Source organism: Coregonus clupeaformis, chromosome 17, assembly GCF_020615455.1.
Source record: "Coregonus clupeaformis isolate EN_2021a chromosome 17, ASM2061545v1, whole genome shotgun sequence".
Lineage (NCBI taxonomy): Eukaryota > Metazoa > Chordata > Actinopteri > Salmoniformes > Salmonidae > Coregonus > Coregonus clupeaformis.
The window spans coordinates 52,011,466-52,029,733 of NC_059208.1; the positions used below are offsets into that span (position 1 = coordinate 52,011,466).

General features: G+C 48.9%; 1 protein-coding gene across 1 annotated transcript in view; it reads left to right on the top strand.

Moving 5' to 3' along the window:
• The window catches only part of LOC121585868 (calcium-binding mitochondrial carrier protein Aralar2), a 93,442-nt gene that overhangs the window by 46,271 nt on the left and 28,903 nt on the right, over positions 1-18,268 (top strand). Inside the window, exons 10-13 of the mRNA XM_041902153.2 lie at positions 147-231; positions 1,118-1,276; positions 4,277-4,329; positions 7,748-7,828. Of these exons, the coding sequence (XP_041758087.2) occupies positions 147-231; positions 1,118-1,276; positions 4,277-4,329; positions 7,748-7,828 (378 nt within the window). The remainder of the gene's footprint in view (positions 1-146; positions 232-1,117; positions 1,277-4,276; positions 4,330-7,747; positions 7,829-18,268) is intronic.

Consider the following 18,268-nt stretch of genomic DNA (forward strand, 5'->3'; position numbering starts at 1 on the left):
TCTCTCACCATCTCTTCTCCCTCCCTCTCTCTCTCTCTCTCTCTCTCTCTCTCTCTCTCTCTCTCTCTCTCTCTCTCTCTCTCTCTCTCTCTCTCTCTCTCTCTCCCTCTCTCTCTCTCTCTCTCTCTGTCGTGTCTCTCTTTCAGCTGTCCGGTGGGGACCCGTCCCGATCTGTTCTCATCCAGGTAGCAGAGTCCGCCTACAGGTTCGGCCTCGGCTCCATCGCTGGCGGTAAGTCACGTCTGCGTCTTAAATGGCACCCCAATTCTTATATAGTGCACTACTGTTGACCAGATCCCTTAAAGTAGTGCACTATATAGGGAAAAAGGTGCCATTTGGGGCAGGCCCCATGTCACCACTACCCCCTCACCCTCCACCCTCAAAAGAAAATGAGAAAACAAAGGGCTTCCTATTGCGTTCTGCAGGGGCGATTCCTCCACCGCTTAAAGAGGACAGGAACCTCCCTGTGTTTGGACTCTTTTGTACCTGTGACTGATCAGAGAGAGGGGGCTTTTTGGGGGAAGGGTGCGGTCGTGTCCCTCTCCCCCCTTCCATCCTCCCTCCTCCCCCTCTACAGGAGACAGGTTAATAAGGAGGTAGCGCCCTCCCTGACCGTCCCCTCTCTAATTAAACCTGTTGGTCGGTTGGACCCCCTCTTTGTGTATAGTCGCAGAGCCGTCAGATAACACATGACTGACGAGCCTGTAAAATCCAGACAACTGCGCCTCCATTTTGGATCGTTTGATGTCCCCCACCATTACCATCACCACACACCTTCCTTATCTTCCTCTTTTGTCTCACCCTCCTCATCCTCACCTGTCCCAGATTGCTGTAAAACAGTGTGACAGCACTGTACTTTGTAATGTTTTCGAAACGTCAATGTGATGTTGCCTACTTTGCATGAATGTTATCTGAACGTCTTTGTAACGTCTTTATGACACCTTTGTAATGCCTTTACTACACTTCATGGTAACTTAGTAAAATAATAATGTATTTATAGATCTTGGTGAAGACCTATATACCGCAATAACAACCTAATGACGTCTTTCTAACTTCTTTCCTCTCCTCTACTACCTTCATAACGCCTTAATAACGTTTATGTAACGTGTTTTTCCAGCTGTGGGAGCCACAGCAGTTTATCCTATAGACCTAGTGAAGACCAGGATGCAGAACCAGAGGACCACAGGCTCCCTGGTGGAAGAGCTCATGTACAAGAACAGCTTTGACTGCTTTAAGAAGGTGGTGCGCTATGAAGGCTTCTTCGGCCTCTATAGAGGTCAGTACCAGACGGGTTGTGTCCCAAATGGCACCCTATTCCCTATATAGTACACTGCTTTTAGCCAGAGTAGTACACTATTTAGAATGTAGTGATAGGCTAATGATCATCACTACAGCTCTGGGTAGAGGTAGGCACAGATTTAGGATCAGCTTACCCTCATCTAATCCCAACCATAACAATAAGAATGAAAACACTAATCTGACCTGAGATCAGCTTCGACTTCATCTCACTCCATCACAACAACAGATGGGGTTTAGAGGTGTGGTAGAAGAGAGGGGGAAGAGGAGAGAGGAGAGGAGGGCGGGTTTGAGTTCACCTTCCCTCTGACCTGGCTTCTTTGAAGTGATTAAAGGTAGTCTCGGGAGTTTCGTGGAGACAATGCATGTTGCACGCAAAGGCCACATACCAGCAGAGCTCTGTCACAATGGTAGTGTGTGACTGCCCCTGCCAGACTTCAACTGGCATAAATATAATAAGTACCTGCACTCAGGGAGCGGGGGGTAGGAGGGAGAGGGAGCTGGGGGTATTAGGAAGAGGGAGCGGGGGGGTAGGAGGGAGAGGGAGGAGGGTTAGGAGGGAGAGGGAGGAGGGTTAGGAGGGAGAGGGTTAGGAGGGAAAGGGTTAGGAGGGAGAGGGAGGAGGGTTAGGAGGGAGAGGGAGGAGGGTTAGGAGGGAGAGGGTTAGGAGGGAGAGGGAGGAGGGGGTAGGAGGGGGGAGGGAGGAGGGTTAGGAGGGAGAGGGAGGAGGGGGGTAGGAGGGGGAGGGAGGAGGGTTAGGAGGGAGAGGGAGGAGGCGGCTAGGAGGGAGAGGGAACGGGGTTAGGAGGGAGAGGGAGCGGGTGGTATTAGGAAGAGGGAGCGGGGGGGTAGGAGGGAGAGGGAGCAGGGTTAGGAGGGAGAGGGAGGAGGGGGTAGGATAGGAGAGGGAGCGGGGGGTAGGAGGGGAGGGAGGAGGGTTAGGAGGGAGAGGGAGCGGGGGGTAGGAGGGGGGAGGGAGGAGGGTTAGGAGGGAGAGGGAGGAGGCGGGTAGGAGGGAGAGGGAGCGGGGTTAGGAGGGAGAGGGAGCGGGTGGTATGAGGGAGAGGGAGGGGGTTAGGGAGGGAGAGGGAGGAGGGAGGAGGAAGCGGGGGTAGGAGGGAGGAGGAGGGGGGTAGGAGGGAGAGAGAGCGGGGTTAGGAGGGAGAGGGAGCGGGGTTAGGAGGGAGAGAGGGCAGGGAGGAGGAAGCGGGGGTAGGAGGGAGGAGGAGGGGGGTAGGAGGGAGAGGGAGCGGGGTTAGGAGGGAGAGGGAGCAGGGGTAGGAGGGAGAGAGGGCAGGGAGGAGGAAGCGGGGGTAGGAGGGAGGAGGAGGGGGGGTAGGAGGGAGAGGGAGCGGGGTTAGGAGGGAGGTGAGGGAGGAGTGGGAGGGAGGAGTGAGAGGGAGCCGGTGGGAGACCGAGCGGGTGGTAGGAGGAAGAGGGAGAAGGGAGAGGGAGGAAGGAGAGGGAGGGGAGAGGGAGAGGGATGTAGCAGGACGGAGGAGGGAGCGGGGTGGTAGGAGGGAAAGGTAGCGGAAGGGAGGAGGGAGGGAGGAGGAAGCGGGGGTAGAAGGGGGGAGAGGGAGCGGGGAGTAGGAGGAAGAGAGAGGGAGGGAGCGGGTGCAGGAGGGAGAGGGAGTGGAGGTAGGAGGGAGAGGGAGGAAGGAGAGGGAGCGGAAGGAGGGAGGGAGAGGCAGGGAGGGGTAGGAAGGTTCTTGAACAACACACGATATCATGTGATTTGAAAAGGGGAGGTGGCTTTTATGATTGACAGGTGAGTTCTCCCCTGAGGGTTCTAAGAGGGGGTGGGAATCCTTAGTGTCTGTCAGAGGACATCAAGCCTTTAAAGAGGTCTCTGTCATTACAGACACACGGTCAGACAGACCTGGCTCCAAGGTAGTGGTACACTGGCAGATACCAGCTCTCTGTTCTCCACTCCTAGACATCATGTGACCAAACATCAAACGATACAGTTGTATTTGAATGGCCATCCAGTCACCAGGTCACATAGTACAGTTCCACTACAAAACAAGTTTAGATGAGGAAGACAATTTCAGAGACTCCAGAAGGAAACACATATATTGTTATTCGCAATTCCCCCATTAACATGTATCTACTGTGTAGTAAAGCTGGTTATGTTATATTAGCCACTGAGGAGAGTGTCATAAGCCAACTCAGGGGATGTTTCTGTTGTAATGGAATGAAGCTGAGCTTTTTCCTTCACCTCCCCTGTTTCCCATTACTGAATGAGGTGAGCATTAGAATGGTGAGACAGCCAGACCAGAACACACACACACAAACGCATGCACACGCTGCAAACACTAGGATGATGTCATGGTCTCGAGACGGGAACAACGCAGCAGCATGAGAAAACAATAAGCATCTCTAACTACGACTGTGAACTGCTATGGGCCATTTAATAATACAATGACTTGTGTGTGGTTCTCAGCCCTGCCACAAACACAACTAACGCTCCTATTTCTGTTTGTGAGTCCCAGCCCAGCTGAAATCATGCTAATCATATGTTTGTGCTCCTGTGTCTGTGTGGCCTGTTTTGGGCCCTGCGTTCACTGCCCCCCTCCAACCCCTCCACTATTAGGCTTGAGATGGGTCATCCAACACACTCAAATCACATTATATGGTTTATTTCTATCCGGCTGGAAGTCTTTGGGTTGTAATTGAGGGCCTTATAAACTTTGGTTAGAGTGTTTTCTGTCTACCTTTCTATTCTGGGAAGGAGTTTCTTTCACTTTGTTAGTCTGTTAAGCCCCTGATGTCCCCACACCCCACATCACTAGTGTTCATTAGTGTCAGGGGGATCAGGCTGAATTGGATACAGCAGGGTGTGTGTTTAATGTGGAGGGGGACTGTGCTGTGCTGTGCTGTGCTGCTGCCCGCCAGTGTGTGTGTTTGTGTGTTTGTGTGTGTGTGTTGGACTTCCTTGGCCCTTCTCTTTTCTAATCATGTTGTGTCCTAATGATAGGTCTGGTACCACAGCTACTGGGTGTGGCCCCGGAGAAAGCCATAAAGCTGACAGTAAGTGCCTTGTTTCTCCACATGGAGACCAGTCAGGCCCCAGTCACCACGGAGCCCCTCACTGGGCCCTAGTTGAACATTTACCTCTAGTTTTAGTTTAATATACAATACAGATTTTATGTGCACACACACTCACTCAAACACACGCACGCACGCATGCATGCACACACACATACACACACATGCATGCACACACACATACACACACATGCATGCACACACACACACACACATACACACACCCCACCCCCCTCAATGTATCAAATCAAACCCCAATGTATCAAATCAAATCAAGCTTTATTTATACAGCACATTTCAGACATGGAATGCAACGCAATGTGCTTCACAAAAAATAAAAAAAATAAAAAAAGCTGAAATATTTTTTTCACAACAAACATAAGATAAAAAACACAAAAATAACAAAAACTAAACAACTAAAAAGCACCGTAAGGAAAAGCAAAGCAAAAAATTTGTTTTAAGATCTCTTTTAAATATGTCCACAGTTTCGGCCCCCCTCAGGTTCTCTGGCTGGGGGCATAGTAACTAAAGGCTGCCTCTCCATGCCTCTTGGTCCTAGGCTTTGGGATAGTTAAAAGGCCAGTGCCAGAGGACCTGAGGGACCTACTGGGTAAATAACTTAAAAGCATATCTGACATGTATTGGGGTGCACAATCGTGGATTGATAAAAAAACCAATAGAAGAATCTTTAAATTAATTCTTAAACTCACAGCCAGCCAGTGCAGAGACCTTAAAACTGGTGTAATGTGTGCTCTCCGTATGGTCTTGGTCAGTACACCAGACAGGAGAGCATTACAGTAGTCAAGCCTACTTGTAATAAAAGCATGGATGAGTCTCTCTGTATCAGCCTGAGAGAGAAACGTCCGCACCTTGGCAATGTTCCTCAGGTGGTAAAAAGCTATTTTGGTCACATTCCTAATGTGTGATGCAAAATTTTGTTCAGAATCTAAAGTAACACCTAGGTTTTTACCTGGTGTTTTATATTTTTTGCCCGTGAATTAAAACGTGTGGCCAGATTCTCTCTCTGTGCTTTGGCTCCAACAATAAGTACCTCGGTCTTGTCTTAATTTAGCTGAAGGAAGTTGTGAGCCATCCAAGTATTTAAATCACTGATACAGTCTAATAGTTTATCAGTGGAGCTAAAATCCTCTGGTGACACAGAAATGTAAAGATGTGTATAGTCTGCGTAGCGGTGAAAATCAATGCTGTGCTTCCTGATAACGCTGCCAAGGGGTAATATATACACTGCTCAAAAAAATAAAGGGAACACTTAAACAACACATCCTAGATCTGAATGAATGAAATAATCTTATTAAATACTTTTTTCTTTACATAGTTGAATGTGCTGACAACAAAATCACACAAAAATTATCAATGGAAATCAAATTTATCAACCCATGGAGATCTGGATTTGGAGTCACCCTCAAAATTAAAGTGGAAAACCACACTACAGGCTGATCCAACTTTAATGTAATGTCCTTAAAACAAGTCAAAATGAGGCTCAGTAGTGTGTGTGGCCTCCACGTGCCTGTATGACCTCCCTGCAACGCCTGGGCATGCTCCTGATGAGGTGGCGGAAGGTCTCCTGAGGGATCTCCTCCCAGACCTGGACTAAAGCATCCGCCAACTCCTGGACAGTCTGTGGTGCAACGTGGCGTTGGTGGATGGAGCGAGACATGATGTCCCAGATGTGCTCAATTGGATTCAGGTCTGGGGAACGGGTGGGCCAGTCCATAGCATCAATGCCTTCCTCTTGCAGGAACTGTGACACACTCCAGCCACATGAGGTCTAGTATTGTCTTGCATTAGGAGGAACCCAGGGCCAACCGCACCAGCATATGGTCTCACAAGGGGTCTGAGGATCTCATCTCGGTACCTAATGGCAGTCAGGCTACCTCTGGCGAGCACATGGAGGGCTGTGCGGCCCCCAAAGAAATGCCACCCCCACACCATGACTGACCCACCGCCAAACCGGTCATGCTGGAGGATGTTGCAGGCAGCAGAACGTTCTCCACGGCGTCTCCAGACTCTGTCACGTCTGTCACATGTGCTCAGTGTGAACCTGCTTTCATCTGTGAAGAGCACAGGGCGCCAGTGGCGAATTTGCCAATCTTGGTGTTCTCTGGCAAATGCCAAACGTCCTGCATGGTGTTGGGCTGCAAGCACAACCCCCACCTGTGGACGTCGGGCCCTCATACCACCCTCATGGAGTCTGTTTCTGACCATTTGAGCAGACACATGCACATTTGTGGCCTGCTGGAGGTCATTTTGCAGGGCTCTGGCGGTGCTCCTCCTGCTCCTCCTTGCACAAAGGCGGAGGTAGCGGTCCTGCTGCTGGGTTGTTGCCCTCCTACGGCCTCCTCCACGTCTCCTGATGTACTGGCCTGTCTCCTGGTAGCACCTCCATGCTCTGGACACTACGCTGACAGACACAGCAAACCTTCTTGCCACAGCTCGCATTGATGTGCCATCCTGGATGAGCTGCACTACCTGAACCACTTGTGTGGGTTGTAGACTCCGTCTCATGCTACCACTAGAGTGAAAGCACCGCCAGCATTCAAAAGTGACCAAAACATCAGCCAGGAAGCATAGGAACTGAGAAGTGGTCTGTGGTCACCACCTACAGAATCACTCCTTTATTGGGGGTGTCTTGCTAATTGCCTATAATTTCCACCTGTTGTCTATTCCATTTGCACAACAGCATGTGAGATGTATTGTCAATCAGTGTTGCTTCCTAAGTGGACAGTTTGATTTCACAGAAGTGTGATTGACTTGGAGTTACATTGTGTTGTTTAAGTGTTCCCTTTATTTTTTTTAGCAGTGTATAAACTGAACAGTACCGAACCCAAAATCAAACCTTGTGGAATGCCACATGTGATATGTATTTTCTCTGAGTTAAGTTCACCAAGGGTAACAAAAAACTCTTGACCGGTTAAATAGGTCCTAAACCAATTTATAACTGGACCGGAGAGGCCAACCCACCTCTCCAGTTTGTCCAGAAGGACATCATGGTCAACCGTGTTGAATGCAGCACTTACATCCAAGAGTACAAGGACAGAGAGCTATGTCTGTTTCAATCAGGCTGCATGATGAAAAGTGAAAGTACTTATAGTCCAACTCCTGTGTGGTACCTGTATTAGTAGTCTCACAGTGAAATATTACTGTTACTACAATCACATTACTAGTGGCCCTTTAGCTTACCAATATCCACTCCCGCTGTATTTTGTCTATGTGTTTGTGTGTGTGTCTGTCTGTGTGTCTGTGTGTGTGTGTGTGTTTGTGTGTGTGTGTGTGTCTGTCTGTGTGTGTGTCTGTGTCTGTGTCTGTGTGTGTGTTTGTGTGTCTGTGTGTCTGTGTGTGTCTGTGTGTGTGTGTCTAATGCTTAGTCTTCTCACCGCAGGTGAATGACTTTATCAGAGGGAAGACCAGACAGACAGATGGATCAATCCCAGTACCTGCTGAGATCCTAGCTGGTGCATGTGTGAGTTTAATCTTATTCATCAACCTCCATCAACACAGAGACATACAGTGGAGACATTCAGTGGAGACATACAGTATTTCTATATCAACCTCCATCAACACAGAGACATTCAGTGGAGACATACAGTGGTGACATACAGTATTTCTATATCAACCTCCATCAACACAGAGAGATGTATAGTAAACGCTATATCAACCTCCATCAACATTTTAAATTTACATTTTAGTCATTTAGCAGACGCTCTTATCCAGAGCGACTTACAGGAGCAATTAGGGTTAAGTGCCTTGCTCAAGGGCACATCGACAGATTTTTCACCTAGTCGGCTCGGGGATTAGAACCAGCGACCTTTCGGTTACTGGCACAACGCTCTTAACCACTAAGCTACCTGCCGCTCCACTATCAACACAGAGAGATGTATAGTAAACGCTATATCAACCTCCATCAACACAGAGAGAGCTGTACGGTAAACACTATATCAACACAGAGAGAGCTGTACGGTAAACACTATATCAACACAGAGAGAGCTGTACGGTAAACACTATATCAACACAGAGAGAGCTGTACGGTAAACACTATATCAACACAGAGAGAGCTGTATGGTAAACACTATATCAACACAGAGAGAGCTGTACGGTAAACACTATATCAACACAGAGAGAGCTGTATGGTAAACACTATATCAACACAGAGAGAGCTGTACGGTAAACACTATATCAACACAGAGAGAGCTGTACGGTAAACACTATATCAACACAGAGAGAGCTGTACGGTAAACGCTATATCAACACAGAGAGAGCTGTACGGTAAACACTATATCAACACAGAGAGAGCTGTACGGTAAACACTATATCAACACAGAGAGAGCTGTACGGTAAACACTATATCAACACAGAGAGAGCTGTACGGTAAAGCTATATCAACACAGAGAGAGCTGTACGGTAAACACTATATCAACACAGAGAGAGCTGTACGGTAAACACTATATCAACACAGAGAGAGCTGTACGGTAAACACTATATCAACACAGAGAGAGCTGTACGGTAAACACTATATCAACACAGAGAGAGCTGTACGGTAAACACTATATCAACACAGAGAGAGCTGTACGGTAAACACTATATCAACACAGAGAGAGCTGTACGGTAAACACTATATCAACACAGAGAGAGCTGTACGGTAAACACTATATCAACACAGAGAGAGCTGTACGGTAAACGCTATATCAACACAGAGAGAGCTGTACGGTAAATGCTATATCAACACAGAGAGAGCTGTACGGTAAACACTATATCAACACAGAGAGAGCTGTACGGTAAACACTATATCAACACAGAGAGAGCTGTACGGTAAATGCTATATCAACACAGAGAGAGCTGTACGGTAAACACTATATCAACACAGAGAGAGCTGTACGGTAAACACTATATCAACACAGAGAGAGCTGTACGGTAAACACTATATCAACACAGAGAGAGCTGTACGGTAAACGCTATATCAACCTCCATCAACACAGAGAGAGCTGTATGGTAAACACTATATCAACACAGAGAGAGCTGTACGGTAAACACTATATCAACACAGAGAGAGCTGTATGGTAAACACTATATCAACACAGAGAGAGCTGTACGGTAAACACTATATCAACACAGAGAGAGCTGTACGGTAAACGCTATATCAACACAGAGAGAGCTGTACGGTAAACACTATATCAACACAGAGAGAGCTGTACGGTAAACACTATATCAACATAGAGGGACATAGTAGAAAGCCATATATCCCTGTTGAAAGAAAGACATAAAGAGACTGCTACCTGAGACTGCCCCCCTCCCCCAACTCGACCCCACTACACATAGCCTGTGTTTGATCAGTGAGCTGTCACACACTCTGACCCCCCTCTCCCCCCACCTCATCCCTTTGGGTCTACCTGACTCTATAGCGTCACCCCCTCAACCAATGAATAGAGAGAGGCCTTTCACCACGAACCTGTTTGATGCCGATCACTAAAGCAGAATATTTAGGGATACACAAGTCATTATGTGACCCGTATACAGCTCAATTAAGGTTATGACTTAAGGAGACACTATGCAGAAATCGCTCCGCCATTTCCTGGTTGCTAAAATTCTAGTAGTTTGCCTAATTTCAGTTTATGTGACAAAACAAGCAAGTATAGTGTAGAGAATCATTGTAACCATCGAAACCGCTGTGAAACATCTTTTCCATATCCAAAATGATACCATGGCATTGTGGAGTGAGGATGGATGGATTTTTCCTATTTTTCACTGTGAGCTGTTCTGACAGCTCCTTTCATCCTGTCTCAGCCCATGGTGTTAGTGCTGGTGCATCACTCTCCTGTTATCACTCACACACACACATGCGCTCACAGAGAGACACACACACATACTCACACGCACAAGCATACACATGCACGCTCACAGAGAGACACACACACACATACACAGACGCAAAGACTCAGACATGCATGCGTGTACACACACGTACACGCACAAACACACACATGCATGCATGCACACAGACACCGACACACAGACACAGACACAGACACAGACACACACACACACACACACACACACACACAAACACACACACACACACACACACATAAACAGACACACACAGATGCTTCAGCCACATCACATGAAGTCTGTTTATATGATTTGGAAGCTGTGAAAGTGTTGGTTTGGGCTCCGGCGACAGTCCCAGACCAGTAGTCTGACAGGCGACAGTCCCAGACCAGTAGTCTGACAGGCGACAGTCCCAGACCAGTAGTCTAACAGGCGACAGTCCCAGACCAGTAGTCTGACAGGCGACAGGTCCCAGACCAGTAGTCTGACAGGCGACAGTCCCAGACCAGTAGTCTGACAGGCGACAGGTCCCAGACCAGTAGTCTGACAGGCGACAGTCCTAGACCAGTAGTCTGACAGGCGACAGTCCCAGACCAGTAGTCTGACAGGCGACAGTCCCAGACCAGTAGTCTGACAGGCGACAGGTCCCAGACCAGTAGTCTGACAGGCGACAGGTCCCAGACCAGTAGTCTGACAGGCGACAGGTCCCAGACCAGTAGTCTGACAGGCGACAGTCCTAGACCAGTAGTCTGACAGGCGACAGTCCCAGACCAGTAGTCTGACAGGCGACAGTCCCAGACCAGTAGTCTGACAGGCGACAGTCCCAGACCAGTAGTCTGACAGGCGACAGGTCCCAGACCAGTAGTCTGACAGGCGACAGGTCCCAGACCAGTAGTCTGACAGGCGACAGGTCCCAGACCAGTAGTCTGACAGGCGACAGTCCCAGACCAGTAGTCTGACAGGCGACAGTCCCAGACCAGTAGTCTGACAGGCGACAGGTCCCAGACCAGTAGTCTAACAGGCGACAGTCCCAGACCAGTAGTCTAACAGGCGACAGTCCCAGACCAGTAGTCTGACAGGCGACAGTCCCAGACCAGTAGTCTGACAGGCGACAGTCCCAGACCAGTAGTCTGACAGGCGACAGTCCCAGACCAGAAGTCTGATAGGACAGGACAGAAGAAGTGGGAATTAAATACAGAAAGAGCCCAAAGAGAGGAGGGAGGGAAAGAGTGAGGTGTGTAATGAACGTTTTTAAAGGGGGTTTTAACGGCAAAATAAATACAGTTTTTTACAATCACTTTGGCACTAATTTCAGAACCTTGACGTCATTTTTCAAAACTCTAGACACAAAACTCACAACCAATGATCAAAATGCACATTTTTCTAAACTCTTAACACTTTTTTCAATTGCTTGGATACAATACACATAAAACTAAGATCATTTGTTCATTTAACAAAAATCACCTGTTCAATATGACACAACATCAAAGTACTACTATTTCAAAAGGCAATTCACACATTACGTTTCAGATGAGTGTCTATTCATTTCATTACAATTATCCAACTATCAATTGATACAACTGCTCAAAATGATAAGTAACTGTTGCATTACTCTTAATGCATAGTTGTATGGAAACAGACAAACAATATTCCATGTTTAGATCATGAAAGTTTCAAGATAACGAGATTCATTGTCACCAATTAGCGTGGAGCATGAACCAATTAGACTACATTATCTATGGATGTAATATTTCATCATCATTCGTTATCAGACACCGTTTCTATGGTCCCATGTACCACCTTTTCAGACTACTTACAGTATTGACAGTACTGCACTGTATGGATGCAGGCCCTTGTAATTGCTTGTCCAATTCTGCCAACTCGTTACTGATGATTGAGTTCACATTGTGGAACGAGTATATAAAGAATTGATTGGGATCCACTTGCAACAACATAACGATATGTACTGTAACATGGAGCTGGCAGGTGATCCAGGTCACAATAGAGGTCAAGCAGTGGTGGGAGGAAGACGTGTTGGTCAAAGGAATGGTAGGGGACAAGCACCCCTTCTGAGAGGTGGTCGTGGGCCTCGTTTGAGAGGTGTGGGGGAACGTGATAGAGGACAAGGCCACGGACCAAGACAGTGGCAGCAACAGCAAAGAGTGTCCAATGAAATCCGAGCAATAGTAGACCATGTCATAAATCATGGCATGACAATGCCTGAGGCGGCTACAATGATACAACCAAACCTCAGAAGGTCAACCGTGGCCTCAATAATCAGAACTTTCCACAATGAGAACCGGTAAGTCGTCAGCATGCACTAAACATTATGCTACTCTCAATTGTCAAATGACTGCATACCAATGTGTATCACAGAGTAGGTGATGTGACCAAGTGTCTTCTTACTGTAATGTTCCCTGTAGAATTGAGACTAGGCCAAATAGGGAAGGCAGAGGCAAAATTCTGACTGACCAACAAGAGCAGGCTGTGGTCGATTTGGTTCGGGCCAGAAATGATATTCACCTTACAGAAATTCGCCAATGAAGAGATGTTTAACAATGTGGAATCCATAAGTTTGCCAACTATTGCACACATGCTGAAAAGGCACTAGGTGTCTTTAAAACAACTATACTGTGTGCCTTTTGAAAGAAATGCAGACAGAGTGAAGCAAATGAGGACTGAGTATGTTCAGGTATGTTCAGTTTCAAGATGGCTGTTGTAATAAAATTCTTTAATAATTCTACATTGTACAGTAATCAGTAAATCTCTTTCCAAAATGTATTTTTAGAGGGTGATGGAGCTGGATGCTGATGACAACCATCACAAATGAATATATTTGGATGAGGCAGCCTTTAACCTGGCCAAGACAAGGAGGAGAGGTCAGAATTTCATTGGCCAGCGGGCAACCATCCAAGTACCTGGACAACGTGGGGCCAACATTACCATGTGTGCGGCTATATCAGAAGATGGTGTGGTGGGACGCAGACCTCATATTGGATCATATAATGCAGCTCTCCTTGTAACCTTCCTTGATGAGCTCGATCAGGTCTGTAGAGCTGATGGCATGACCTATGTCATTGTGTGGGATAATGTCAGGTTCCACCATGCTCATATGGTGCAAGCATGGTTTCAGGCACATGCACAATTTACCACCCTGTATTTACCCCCATACTCTCCTTTCCTTAACCCGATTGAGGAATTTTTCTCCACATGGAGATGGAAGGTTTATGATAGGCGCCCTCATGAACAAGTCACTCTTCTCCAGGCCATGGATGACGCATGCAATGACATCATGGCAGACCAGTGTCAGGCCTGGATTCGCCATGCCCGAAGGTTTTTTCCAAGATGTTTGGCTAATGAAAACATCCATTGTGATGTAGATGAGAACCTGTGGCCAAATCCACAAGACAGAGTTGATGAAAATGTAGTACAGTAATCACTCCTATGTTTTGCTTTTTACAGTACAAGCAAGTAAGTTGAGGAACACTGCATTTGATGTTTTACAGTACTGTATTGTTTTTCATCAATATATTTCAGATTTTGTTCAATGATTCCACTGTAGTACTTTTACAGGGATGTATTTACATGTAGTACCATAATGAAACATGTATCACCTATTTTGTACTACAATATTTAATGATTGTACGAACAATGACACAGTGAAACTATCGGTTGCTTGTGTGTGGGTGATCTAAATTAACGTTTCATTGGTATTTCACAATAAATTTGTTTTTTGAACCAATGATTGTGCAAGTGCAAGATTTCTTTAAAGATATGAATGCACAATGCAATGTTTTGAACATTGGACAGCCTGTGTTTCAAGTGATGACCGTTTAGAGTTTTGTGTTTAGAGTTTTGAAAAATGATGTCAAGGTTCTGAAATTAGTGCCAAAGTGATTGTAAAGAACTGTAATAAATAGGACATAGTCAGACTGGAGAGGATCTAGTCATATTCTGATCTCTTCTGCGCTCTACTGCTCTCTTCTTCTCTCTTCTCCTCTGTTCTTCTCTGTTCTCCTCTCTTCTTCTCCTCTGATCTTCTGTTTTTTCCATTCACCTCCTCTCCCTCCTCCTCACCTCCCCCTTTCCCATTTCCTTTACACTTTTCTATGCTCCTCTCAACTCTTCTGATCGCTTCTCTCCATTCATCTCTTCTACCTTCTTCTCCTCATCTCAACTTTGCTCTTTGCCACTCCACTCAGCTGTCCTCCACTCATCTCTACCCCTTTTCTCCTCTCCTCTTCTCTCTCCTTTCCTCTCCTCACCCCTCTCATCTCCTCTCCACTCCTTCTTCTCTCCCCCTCTCCCCTCCTTCGCTCTTTCCTCCCCTCGTAATAGCCTCAGAATTAAGCTCAGTGAGGGTTGCCAGGTCTTAATGATTATTTGGTAAGAACGGCATGCTCCGTTTACTGAGACGCTGCTGGCTGGCTGGATGCCTATCAGGCAGTCGCTGGCCCTCATTTGAGGAGAGAGCGAGAGAGTACAGTGTTGCTTTGTTAGTTTTCACTGTAGTAATTATTCAGTGTAAATCACTTCAATTTGCATGGTTCGATTTTTAAGCCTTTTTAACGGTTTGTTATTCGGCTCCGTTGCGAGTTATAAAACATTTACCACAACGTTTAACATGCACATGAGCACATCAACATAAACACACACAGACTCGTAAATGCATGTACGCTTGTGTAATCCTCATTTAAGAATTCTGGCACCTATGAAAGAGTGGTTATTAATTGAGGGTGGCTAATGTTTGCTAACTGATGCTAAACTATTGTTTGCCTTTGAAAAGTAAACTGTTAGCCCGAGGGTGTGTGTGTGTGTGTGGGTGTACGTGTACGTGCTGGTATGTGTGCAACAAGTTAACAATTTTACTTCAGATTCTGACAGTTTATCCACTTTTATCCAAACGTCAAATGTCGAAGTTAAGGGTTAAGGTTTTGGATAGAGTTAAAACATTATGTTTAGGCATTCATTCCGAATGGTTAAGTTAAACCCAGGCCTACTTGATGGTAATAGTGCTCACTGTTGCCCCTAGTGGCCGGTTTTGAAGGCATTTCCTGACATCCTCAAATTTCGACGTCAATCTTGAGCGATCTGGCTGATGTGTGTGCTCACACACACAAACACACACACACACACACACACACATACTGTGTCTGTAGTGCTGGAGCGTGTCTGAGGTTCTGACTCTCAAACCCCCTCAGGGGATCACCTTGCCTTGTAATTACCTGGGAATTATCAGCGCGCCACCGACTGTCTCACTCTGTAATCAAATCTCCCTCTCTGTCTGTCTCTCTCACCCTCTCTTTCTGTCTCTCTCTCCCCCTCTTTCTCCATCTCTCTCCCCCTCTCTCTCTGGCTGTCTGTTTCGCTCACTCTCTCTCCATCTCTCTCCCCCTCTCTCTCCATCTCTCCCCCCCTCTCTCTCCATCCCTCTCCCCCTCTCTCTCCATCTCTCTCCCCCCTCTCTCTCCATCTCTCCCCCCTCTCACTCCATCTCTCTCCCCCTCTCTCTCCATCTCTCCCCCTCTCTCTCCATCTCTCCCCCCTCTCTCTCCATCTCTCCCCCTCTCTCTCCATCTCTCCCCCTCTCTCCATCTCTCCCCCCCTCCATCTCTCTCCCCCTCTCTCTCCATCTCTCCCCCCCTCTCTCCATCTCTCCCCCCTCTCTCTCCATCTCTCTCCCCCTCTCTCCCCCTCTCTCTCCATCTCTCTCCCCCTCTCTCTCCATCTCTCCCCCCCTCTCTCTCCATCTCTCTCCCCTCTCTCTCCATCTCTCTCCCTCTCTCTCCATCTCTCTCCCCCTCTCTCTCCATCTCTCCCCCCTCTCTCCATCTCTCTCCCCCTCTCTCTCCATCTCTCCCCCCTCTCTCTCCATCTCTCTCCCCCCTCTCTCATCTCTCTCGCCCTCTCTCTCCATCTCTCTCTCCATCTCTCTCCCCCCTCTCTCTCCATCTCTCTCCCCCTCTCTCTCCATCTCTCCCCCTCGCTCTCTCCATCTCTCTCCCCTCTCTCTCCATCTCCCCCCTCTCTCTCCATCTCTCCCCCCTCTCTCTCATCTCTCTCCCCCTCTCTCATCTCTCTCCCCCTCTCTCTCCATCTCTCTCCCCCCTCTCCCCCCTCTCTCTCCCCCTCTCTCTCCATCTCTCCCCCTCTCTCTCCATCTCTCTCCCCCTCTCTCTCCATCTCTCTCCCCCTCTCTCATCTCTCTCCCCCTCTCTCCATCTCTCCCCCTCTCTCTCCATCTCTCTCCCCCTCTCTCCATCTCTCCCCCCTCTCTCCATCTCTCCCCCCTCTCTCTCCATCTCTCTCCCCCTCTCTCTCCATCTCTCCCCCCTCTCTCTCTCCATCTCTCTCTCCATCTCTGCCCCCCTCTCTCCATCTCTCTCCCCCTCTCTCTCCATCTCTCCCCCTCTCTCTCCCCCTCTCTCTCTCCATCTCTCTCCCCTCTCTCTCCATCTCTCCCCCTCTCTCATCTCTCCTCCCCTCTCTCATCTCTCTCCCCCTCTCTCTCCATCTCTCCCCCTCTCTCTCCATCTCTCTCCCCCCTCTCTCCATCTCTCTCCCCCTCTCTCTCCATCTCTCTCCCCCTCTCTCTCCATCTCTCCCCCTTCTCTCCATCTCTCCCCCCTTCTCTCCATCTCTCCCCCTCTCTCTCCATCTCCCCCCCTCTCTCTCCATCTCCCCCTCTCTCTCCATCTCTCCCCCCTCTCTCTCATCTCTCTCCCCCTCTCTCATCTCTCTCCCCCTCTCTCTCCATCTCTCTCCCCCTCTCCCCCCTCTCTCTCTCCCTCTCTCTCCATCTCTCCCCCTCTCTCTCCATCTCTCTCCCCCTCTCTCTCCATCTCTCTCCCCCTCTCTCATCTCTCTCCCCCCTCTCTCCATCTCTCCCCCCTCTCTCTCCATCTCTCTCCCCCCTCTCTCCATCTCTCCCCCCTCTCTCCATCTCTCCCCCTCTCTCTCCATCTCTCTCCCCCCTCTCTCTCCATCTCTCCCCCCTCTCTCTCTCCATCTCTCTCTCCATCTCTCCCCCCTCTCTCCATCTCTCTCCATCTCTCCCCCTCTCTCTCCCCCTCTCTCTCTCCATCTCTCTCCCCTCTCTCTCCATCTCTCCCCCCTCTCTCATCTCTCCTCCCCTCTCTCATCTCTCTCCCCCTCTCTCTCCATCTCTCCCCCCTCTCTCTCCATCTCTCTCCCCCCTCTCTCCATCTCTCTCCCCCTCTCTCTCCATCTCTCTCCCCCCTCTCTCTCCATCTCTCCCCCTTCTCTCCATCTCTCCCCCTTCTCTCCATCTCTCCCCCTCTCTCTCCATCTCCCCCCTCTCTCTCCATCTCCCCAATCCCTCCATCTCCCCCCTCTCTCTCCATCTCCCCCCTCTCTCCATCTCTCCCCCCTCTCTCTCCATCTCTCCCTCTCTCTCCATCTCTCCCCCTCTCTCCATCTCTCCCCCCTCTCTCCATCTCTCTCCCCTCGCTCCATCTCTCCCCCCTCTCTCCATCTCTCCCCCTCTCTCCATCTCTCCCCCCTCTCTCCATCTCTCCCCCCTCTCTCTCCATCTCTCCCCCCTCTCTCTCCATCTTTCTCCCCCTCTCTCTCCATCTCTCTCCCCCCTCTCTCTCCATCTCTCTCCCCCTCTCTCTCCATCTCTCTCCCCCTCTCTCATCTCCCCCTCTCTCATCTCCCCCTCATCTCCCCCTCTCTCATCTCCCCCCTCTCTCATCTCCCCCCTCTCTCATCTCTCCCCCTCTCATCTCTCCCCCCCTCTCTCATCTCCCCCCTCTCATCTCCTCATCTCTCCCCTCTCATCTCCCTCATCTCTCCCCCCTCTCTCCATCTCTCCCCCTCTCTCCATCTCTCCCCCTCTCTCCATCTCTCCCCCTCTCTCCATCTCCCCCTCTCCATCTCCCCCCTCTCCATCTCTCCCCCCTCTCTCCATCTCCCCCCTCTCCATCTCCCCCCTCTCCATCTCCCCCTCTCCATCTCCCCCTCTCTCATCTCTCCATCTCTCCCCCCTCTCTCCATCTCTCCCCCCTCTCTCCATCTCTCCCCCCTCTCTCCATCTCTCCCCCTCCCTCTCTCT